The sequence below is a fragment of the Glycine soja genome, chromosome 18 (genome assembly GCF_004193775.1).
Source record: "Glycine soja cultivar W05 chromosome 18, ASM419377v2, whole genome shotgun sequence".
In the NCBI taxonomy this organism is placed as follows: domain Eukaryota; kingdom Viridiplantae; phylum Streptophyta; class Magnoliopsida; order Fabales; family Fabaceae; genus Glycine; species Glycine soja.
This window is the reverse complement of record NC_041019.1, coordinates 2,764,684-2,774,812: the sequence shown is the minus strand read 5'-3', so window position 1 is coordinate 2,774,812 and position 10,129 is coordinate 2,764,684. Positions and strand designations below refer to the sequence as shown.

Below are 10,129 nucleotides of genomic sequence, written 5' to 3'. Positions count from 1 at the left end.
TTTTAAAATTATCGTTTTGGTCGTCATTTATGTTTTTAAAGTGAATTATTTTAGTTCTTTTCAGCAAGTGTCATTAACAAACTTTGAAAATGATGAGTTATTTGTTGAAATAATTAATTTTAACATAATAACAGTTACTGACCACCACAATCTTTTTTGTTAGATTTTTCAAAAACACAAACCTAGAATCTTCATTCAAACATTAATATTTTTTTTGTTATTCTCTTTTTAGGCATTGCTCTCTTTTCAAAAAAGTATATCTTGTTTTATTATTATCTTCTTCATGTCTTTTGTGACAGGGATCTGTATGAACCTGATTCAAATCTACAATTTATAATGGTTTGGATTAGATTTTTTATAGAACTAATGCTCGGAGGCTCAAATCTATGGTACAGAGGTGTGCGTTTCATGTCTGTCTTGTTTTTTGTGTGAAAATTGAGGTGTGCCATAACGTAAGGAGGTGTGCTTTGCACTTTTTTAAACAAATGTCAGAGAAAAAGCTTTCATCATCATTAGCTTAAGCACCTTTAAAGAAACTTTCCATATTACTTGCAATAATTGCAACTCTACTATATACACTCCTCCTTACGTTTGTTATTCTACTGCATTAATTGAAGCACACTTGCATTTAGTCACAAGTAGTTTTTTTTGTGTGTGTGTGTGAATATTTTAGTCACAAATAGTACTGTCGTGGGTTTGAAAAACCGTGGCGTTGATCATAGAGCATGGAACCACCTGCAGCTTTCATTGCTGTGCGCACATAAAGATGACATGTTATGGCACAGGTGGTGATAAAGCTTCATTTGGTACCAAAGTACCAATGTCCCTCCTTTAATTGATGGAGATTTATTCTTGCTTGTTGTTTCATGGAGTTTGGGGGTTTTGAATTTTTAGAATTGGGATTTGAAGATCGCGAGGATGAAGGTTCATTCGTGGCTTTTAAAAATAAAATTGAGGTTTTTAATCGCCAGTATATTTAAATTAATGATTTTAATTATAATAATTAATCAAAACATTGTGACAATTTTTAATCACAATTATATTAAAATTATTTAATTTAAAATAAGAGTTTAATGTTTATGCACTGTAAAATAATTTTATATCGTTATTTGATCATAATTTATAATTTATATTACTTTAAAATAAATATTTTAAAAATTAATGAGCATATCATTACATTATGGGTTGTGATTAAATGTTTATACCTATATAAAAAAAATTACTTTATCACTAAGTAACCTTTTTTCTCTTAAAATAAAGATGAATCATTTTTGAGTAACTTTGCAAACTTAAATGACTAAATTAAAAATTTTAAAATATAAAAGACCAAAATGAAAAAAAAAATAATGAAAAAAAATGATATTTTAGCCTAATATTAAGGTTTATTTTGTGAATGTGATTAAAAATTCTTGATTTCTAATCATACAATGAAATGCAAGAACATGAAACAAACTTGAGAATTATCATTTTTGTGTGTGTAATTATTCATAAATTTGAAAATGACAAAGCTTGCATGCAACATTATTATATAGACAAACTTTCATAAACATCTCAAACTAAACATTCTTTCAGAATATTAAAATACAGTAACATCAGAAGTTGTATTGAACATAAATATGATCAAAAGATAGTGAACAAAATATTATCAAAGGATAGAAAAATTAGAAGCCACGTGTGATTACAAATTGTATTAAAAGATGCAAACAAAATAAGGAATACATAAAAAACACAAGCAATGTTCCAATAGTAACATACTTACTACATATAAAGAGACACTAAAAAACAAGAAGTTAACTTTAATGATCGAGTACTAATGCAAACGAAGTAGCAAAATCAAAAGAAAACTAATATACATGTACTGTGAATATTCAGAAACATGCGGTCAGAATTTTGCATATTTTTATTTTTTCATAAGCTAGAATTATGACAGATCCCAAAAGTTGTCAAAGAATATTTTACTAGAAAAATTAAGCTCAAAACAACTTCAAAATTAAAAATTAACATTTTAAATTAAAAGAAATTATTATCTCGTTTAAATAGTTTTACAAGCCGTGGAAACAAACAAAAAGGACAATTAAGCACATTTGTAATGGAAGTGACATATCATACAACTTCTGAACAACTTTGTTTGGGTTTGAAACAATTATGAAGTACTGGTTTGGAGAGAAAAAAACACCTCATATAAAGGCCATTATTTGAATGGAATTTGATGAAATAAAGCAAAATAATAAGTTTAGGGATGAAATTGCGAAATATGTTATTTTGAAGACAGATTTTTAGCTTTTGGTATAAATATCTTATAGAAAGACTCTAGTTCTATTCTTTAGGTTTTATGTAGTACATTTTTTGTGTGACAAAAAGGGGTTAGGCCCCACTGAGAAAAGATGTAGAAGCAACACTACCCCTTTCTCCAAAGGAAATAAAGCAAGACCCAAAATAAAAAAAAAATATATATTTATGATTATCAAATTAACTCTTAACTCACTAGTTCTTGCGAGTTTATGAGGCTATTTACTCTATGTGAATTGACTCACAATCATCTTTCTTGTTAGTATACTCTATACAAATTTAGTAGGCTCTCTAATTTATTATCGAGTCAAAGAGTCAACAAATTAAATAAATTAGACAAAAACTCAAGTAATTTTGTGTTGTTTCTATACGTTTAGGGTTTAACATACCTCAATTTGACATGTTATTCTTATATCAAAGAACCCTCATTTCTAATAACATTAAATCCTCAATGAAAATATATACTCTACCACTATTATTATATCCACAAGTTATCATTTTGATGTATATTAAATTTGATTATTTAACTATTATGAAATTTATAGTTTATTATTTTGGTTTATTATGTTATTAAAATGTTTAATTGATATGTTATTTATATATGTTATTATTTTTATATGGAATGTATTTTTACGGGTTAAGTTTATAGATTCCCATGAGTTTACAAATTTGAAAACCTTGGTTATACTGATTATTCATGGATATAGCATGCTTCGCCATAGCATCTGCCATCTGATTTGATTCGTGTAATACATGCATCCAAGTTACGCTCCCTTCATCCTTGCAAATATTATGAATTGCTAGCACTAAAGCATAACAGGGATGAGTCCCAACACAACCCTTGGAAATCAAGTTAACAATCAACCATAGAATCAGAATACACCCTAGTTCTATCATTTAGGCTCTATGTAACGCATTATATCCACAATTTGAGCATTAAAAATAGAAAAAGTTAGAGTCAACTCCTTTCAAAGAAGCTAAAGACACTTTAATAGTTAACCAGCTGAATTAATGTCACTAAAGAGTTGGAACCAACATAATTGGGTTGATTGGTTGGGTAACAACTGATGAGCTATGGCTAAGCCCACGGAGGATTAGGAAACTAATGGTAGTTATTAGATTATGTGTTTCTACACCCGACAAAGTCCAATAAGTAATAAATAACAGAGTTTCTTAAATATATTATCAGAAATTTAATTCTTAATCATGTAAATGAAGAAAATTTTTGTAAGGAGTGATAAAATATATATTTTGGTGCTCGATAGAAATTACTAATATCTTACTAGTATTAATAAGAAGATATCCTTAATAAAAGAAAACTGGTGAGTCCCTTCTACTCCTCAGTTTGACTATTTACCCCTTTTTTTTAACAGGAGGCCAAGGCAAGTGAAGCACGGTGTGGTGTGAAAAGGAAAGTGAGGTGAGGTAGCGTGTTACAAGGTTTTACCGGTGGCTGGCAGTAGTAGAATCCTATAAATACGACAACGGGGTTTTGTTTCGTTATGTTGCCTTGTTGTGTTATGAAATAATGTTACCTCCCTCTCTCTAACCTCACTTTAACTCCTTCATTTCTTCTTTCTTTTCTAAAACCTCAAACCGCAACACAACACAACACAATACAAGTTTCGTATTCGTAACGTAACTTGTCTCTCCCTTCTTCCTCTCCTCTCTCCGTTTCCCGAATTCTGCCCTCACTTCACCCAATTCCAATTCCCCACACCCCCAGCTAGGGGAATTAGGGTTTCGCCGCCCCATTCATCGATGCGCCACCACCACCGTCGCTAGGGTTTGCTGCGATGGCGGAATTGGAAGAGGAGCGGATGGGGGATTTCAAGCCCTTCTCGGAAGGTTCTTCGTGCTCGCGTTCGATCAGCGAAACCGTGAACGGCTCGCACCAATTCACGATAAAGGGTTACTCTTTGGCCAAAGGGATGGGTGCTGGAAAGTACATCATGAGCGACACTTTCACCGTTGGTGGTTACGATTGGGCTATTTACTTCTACCCCGATGGGAAGAACCCTGAGGACAATTCCATGTACGTTTCGGTCTTTATTGCGCTCGCTAGCGACGGAACCGATGTTAGGGCTTTGTTCAAGTTGACGCTGGTGGATCAGAGTGAGAAGGGGAATGATAAAGTTCATAGCCATTTCGATCGCCCTCTCGAGAGTGGACCTTATACCTTGAAGTATAAAGGCAGCATGTGGTTGGTACCATCGATTCCCTCAATTCTGAAATTTGGAATAACGGGTTGGCTGTGGGGAATGGTGATATAGAGAAATTCTGGGGTTTAGGGTTTTCTGAATTGAGTGATGTTGGCATGTGAACTGATGATCAGAGTTTAATAACTTTATAATTTGTTGGGTATATATGTGCATTACTATATTTAATTAATTCTCTAAATTGTGGTTGCGACCATTGTGATCGCTGCGACGTGAAATTATTTTATATTTGCATTCAATGTAATTTTTTTTGTAATTGTTCTAACTATTGCTATATCTTTTATTTATAAGGTAGTACAACTTTTCATTCATTTTAAGATTTGATATCCCTCAACATCCTATATGGCCACACGCAGTTGACCATTGGCACTTAGAAGTTAGAATATAAGATTGAAATCTGAATATTTGTCTTTTTAAACAAAAAAGTGGAATAAAATGATGTTGAAGTTCCCTTGTGGCTCCATTCTGCTTCCATTGTGGCTGCATAGTGGCATTTTGTGTGATTGAAATTCACACCGCAATTGTGGGCTGCTGCGATTGTGGGCAGCTCCGCAACCGCAATATTATTGCTGTTGCGGACCGCAATTTAGAACCATGATTTTAAATGCACTTTATCATCTAAAGTTCCCTGCTCACTTCAAAGGAGTCAAATCCTGAGACAGGGCAACTTAGTCTCTTAATTTGTTTATGATTTTGGTTGTATTTCGCCTTTTTTTTTGGGCTGGCGGGCAGAAGGTTTTTATCTCTGGTCTTGGTGGTTCTTGTTATTAACATTTTGATCACCTTCTTAAGAATGGTCCTTGCATGTTGAAGTATACTGGCAGCTTGTGGTACCTTGAATTTTTTCAACATTTTTTTTTTGGTGGGCATTTTTTCATCATTCTTTGCTTATTTTTTTGTTATTGTCATTGACTTGATTGTAAATTTGGAATAATGGCTTATTTGGGGTTTAGGGTTTGAATTGTGTGCTATATGTATATAAAGTTAGAGAGGAGCAATGCATTTAAAAATAGTTATTGTAATTTTATTTATCTATATTTGACTTAATTTTTTGGGGATGGTGGACAGAATGCGGTTGTATCTGGTCTTGGGTGTTTCCTGCAATTAACTTTTCTTTGCTCATTGCAGGGGTTACAAACGCTTCTTCAGAAGAACACAACTGGAAACCTCAGAGTATCTAAAAAATGATTGCCTTGTCATGCATTGCACTGTTGGTGTTGTTAAAACTCGTTTTGAGGGATCTAAACAGGGTGTTATTGTGCCACAGTCAGACATGGGCCGGGATTTTAAGGACTTGTTGGAATCTGAGGTTGGTTGTGACATACTTTTCAAGGTCAAAAGTGAAAGCTTCAAAGCTCATAAGTTGATACTTGCAGCCCGATCTCCTGTGTTTAGAGCCCAGTTTTTTGGGCTTGTTGGGGATCCTACCTTAGAGGAAGTAGTGGTAGAGGATATTGAGCCCTTTATCTTCAAGGTAGCTTTCAACTCTTATTAACTCCCATTTGTAATATCTGAACTGTGAAATAATTGAGCTTGTTCTTACATCATGATAAATAGCCATCTTACTCTATTTGTGACATATGAACTGTGAAACTTTAATTATTTCTTTATTCTTAGTTTCAGAGTCTGACCTATTTGTGTTTGCTTTTGTTTCTGAAGCAGTCGGTTGGAACTAGGTGTATCTTGCCGAAATAGTTTTTTGTGGTGGAACAAAATAAGTTGTTTAATTAACAACTTCGCTTGTTAAATTGCAATCATTTAGTATGGAGAATGTTGTATGTGAAATAAATGGCTAAGCATGAGTATTTTGTTGAGTGATGACTAATGAGATCTGTTTATGTCAATTGTAATCTCATTCCATTCCAATACTCAGAAAATTGTGTTTGGTTTTTTAAGACATAGTCAGTTCCTGCAGCTGTAGTAGTATTCATCATGTTATATGCTTGCTGACAATTTCTAACTGAATTAATTATTCTTTCATATTATCTTGTTAATCAGATTGATTAAGTGAAAATCCTTTCATCTGTTTTTTCCAGGCAATGCTTCTCTTTGTTTACTCTGACAAACTTCCTGGCATATATGAGGTTATGGACTCAATGCCCTTGTGCTCATACACCGTCATGGTGCAGCATCTCTTGGCTGCTGCTGATCTCTATAATCTTGATCGGCTCAAACTGCTTTGCGAATCAAAATTGTGTGAAGAAATCAATACTGACAATGTGGCCACAACACTTGCGCTGGCAGAGCAACATCACTGTCCACAGCTTAAGGCAATCTGTTTAAAATATATTGCAAATCCTGCAAACTTGGGAGGTGCGTATCGTTTTAGAATATGAACGTAAAAATTCGTGGTTGTTTCAACTTAAGATTCTTTTGGAAATTAGCATAATGTGTATTGCAGTCTTGATGTTTCCTGACACTTTCCAAATTAAGTACATTTTCTTGTTTCTCTTAGTCTCTTTAAGTTGATAGGATAGATGTTTGATATGCTATATGGTCAAATAACATTATGAGCGACGGTATTCTGTTAAAACTTTTAAGTGGGTTATGGTTTAGGTTTCTAATAATAATTCGAGGAGTTTGTTACTGTGTTTTGGTAGTATAATGTGAATTTTCTACTTTCATTATTCATAATATATACAATGTCATTCAAAATAAATTATAACTTGAAATTCTTTTGAATCCCATTCCTTCCTTCTGTAAGCTTGGTTTTAAATTTCATTTTTATTTCTGTTCATTGTTTAGTAGATTTCTTCCCACATGCTCCCTAGTTATCTTTGTTTAAGAGGGAAAATGAAAAGATATTGATTTAAGGGAACAATAGAAGTAAACTTAAGTATCTACTTTGTGAGAAGGATGTGGTTCTCTATGTGTCTGTGTGCACCCACATGTGCATGCACATAAAATGCAACATTTATATAGGTTTCGTGCATGAATAATTTTATCCCTTGTTTTGTGAATAAGCTAACACTAATTATTGATGTGTTGAGCTTGCTTGAGCTAAAAATGTGTTTGGCTTAGATATATGTTGTCATCCAGTGTGGCATAAAGCCATAAACTTGTAACTTGACATAACAATCATCCAGAGATCTAGTTCTGTTATGCTTATGATGTTGCCATACGAGGCCCTTTTCTATGCTGTGTTAGTTACAAGATTACTGCATTGCTCATTCAAATAACAAGTTCTTCATCATCTATTCAGTTAGTAGGGTGTGTATAACTTTAATGTTCAAAGTTCAAGCGAAATTTTCTTACCCTTTGGTGCTCCCTTGTACTCTGTAGTTTGAGAAAGTAAGTTTGTTTATTTGTTGGAACCTGTTATTTTTGCAGCTTCTGTCAATTTACTTTTTACACTTAATTTAAACTTGTACCCCTCCTCCCTCTACATACAGAGGGATAATTTTATTTCTGTACCATGTCATTTATTCAACTGATGGTAGTTTTTTTTATAATTTTAATTTATATGACTTGTAACTTTTTTAACCACTTTTGTTATCTGTACTTTTTTTATATGGTATCCTATTCCTATCAACGACTAATGTCCTTACGTTTTTCTTCTTTATTAATTAATTGGTGTTAGGATAAAAGGAAATGGTGGTGTGTCAATTATCCAGATTTTAACAGTGAGTTACTGGCTTTATGTCTGTGGGTCTCTAGAAATAAATGTTTCGTGTATTGTTTTCAAAAACTCAAATACTTTCAGGTTTTTGTGTCTTGTCGCTTAAATTTGGCTCACTTCATACTCTTGGGGAGTTTATTTCCTTACTGTTAGTGCCTTTTGGGCCCCTTGAATTTCAAACTTTGAGTTTTCAGTGATATATTGTTACACCTTGTGCAGCTGTAATGCAGTCAGAAGCTTTTGTGCATTTGAAAGAGAGCTGCCCCTCAATGCTGTTGGAATTGCTGGAGACATTTGCATCAGTGGATGATAACTCAGGCCAGACATTGAGCAGAAAGAGAAGTGGCAGTAGCATATATGGGCAAGATTTAGCAGACGGGGCAGCTGCTGAATCAGTTAATCCAAATGGCAGGCGAGTAAGGAGGCGGACATAAGCATAGTTTACAATCTGAATCTGCAACCTTTAAAACTTAAAAGTGTGATATAGTTAACCCCCTAGTCCTGTCAATGTAAGTGATTCACCATTTTCATTTCCACCTGATCCCTGAGATTTTATATGTCAAGTTTTCTGGCCTTCGCACCTTGTCTCAAGGGGCTACTTTGGACAGCATTTTCAATGGTAGTTTGACATTAGAGCAGTTCTAATGTAGGGTATATCATGTTTGATGACGTTAATAAAAAGTAAATAGCTGATATATTTGTTTTTTATAATGTCGCCTTGGAAGAAAACACTCTTGTTAAGTGAAAAAATAGATGAATGATAGAACTTGTTTATCCTCGAGTGTCAGGATTTCCAGTGAAGGTTCCAATTTCCAAACTTGAACCACTGGGTTTATGATTCAATCTGTCGGTACTTCCTGCCATATAAAAAATTTTCAAATCCATCTCACCATTTTCTGATAAACAGCCTTGTCTATCTGTATCTGATTCAGAGACAAAGTAGCTGAAAAGTTTAAATAGAGGAGGGAGAAAAAATGACCAAGGATATGATGTGATTTCATGGTATATCCTACCTAGAACTCTTGAGTAACGTTATTATGCGTTAATTACTAATGGTAGTAATTTTAAATTACAACTATTTCTTGTTGTGTACTAATGTATTGCTTTCAGCAGTGAACGCAGTTGAGAGGGAACTTAGGCCGAAGACAAGGAACCGATAATGCAAACACTCGTATGCTTGCTAGGCATAGCTATCAAATTCGGCTTGGTCCATTGGCCTATTCTTTATATATTTTTTTCCTCTGATTTTCTCTAGTTTTTTTATTTTTATCAACGAATGTTAACTTGTTAATTTTGTTAGAAATGTAGGAGGATTTGAATCCGTGACTTCTCTTTTCCTTCTTTTTTCCTTCTTTCTTCATCTTTTTTTAACTACTGGGTCAATCTTATATATCCAACCACTGATTTTTATCAGTAATGTCATTGTTCGCGACAAAAAGCACTATTATTAACATTCTCCATTTTTTCCACATTTATTGGTAGGGAAGTTTATCTTAGTTACACACTTACTTCAAACATTTAGCAGGGAAGTCCATAATGGAGAACGTGATCGCTCGGCCAACGAATAACATGTAGGAAAATTTACAGAAAGAGCACTGGAACGTTCACCCTAAAATGATGAATGAAAAGAGAATAATACAGAGTGAGAGATAGATAGATAGATAGATAATGGATGGATAAATGTTTTATATTTTTCTCAGAGAAAACTTCAGACACTATGCATGTGGTGAATAATTTTAAATCTCATTTTTTTTCTTCTAATTTTCATACTTGTTAAATTTAGGATAAAATGTTTTGTGTTTTCAAAATGCTATATATATTATTTTTTATTTAATACTTTATAAAATATTATGAAAATTTCCATTAACATTTTCTTTGAGGAGTGTTCAAAGATTGATTTGGATCGATTTTAAATTAAAAAACTATTCGATTTTAAGATAAGAAATGCCAATTGCTAAAACCATAGAGAAATCTTAGTACTGATGAAAATATTAGACTATTT

At 33.2% G+C, this 10,129-nt stretch overlaps 1 protein-coding gene across 6 annotated transcripts; it reads left to right on the top strand.

The window, feature by feature from the left end:
* Positions 1-3,686: 3,686 nt before the first annotated feature.
* Positions 3,687-9,540, top strand: LOC114396006 (BTB/POZ and MATH domain-containing protein 3-like). Of its 6 annotated transcripts, none has more exons than XR_003663183.1 (6): positions 3,692-4,492; positions 5,637-5,982; positions 6,545-6,821; positions 8,347-8,636; positions 9,060-9,129; positions 9,241-9,540. XR_003663183.1 is itself a non-coding variant. In XM_028357900.1 (5 exons), the coding sequence occupies exons 1-4, from the start codon at positions 4,086-4,088 to the stop codon at positions 8,091-8,093; spliced, it is 1,035 nt and encodes a 344-aa protein (XP_028213701.1). In that variant the 5' UTR covers positions 3,687-4,085; the 3' UTR covers positions 8,094-8,131; positions 8,347-8,480. The 6 variants fall into 6 exon arrangements, 2 of the variants coding, with proteins under 2 accessions (XP_028213701.1, XP_028213699.1); XR_003663184.1 differs by having other exon boundaries at positions 9,238-9,540; XM_028357900.1 differs by lacking the exons at positions 9,060-9,129; positions 9,241-9,540 and adding an exon at positions 8,089-8,131 and having other exon boundaries at positions 3,687-4,492; positions 8,347-8,480.
* Positions 9,541-10,129: the final 589 nt, after the last annotated feature.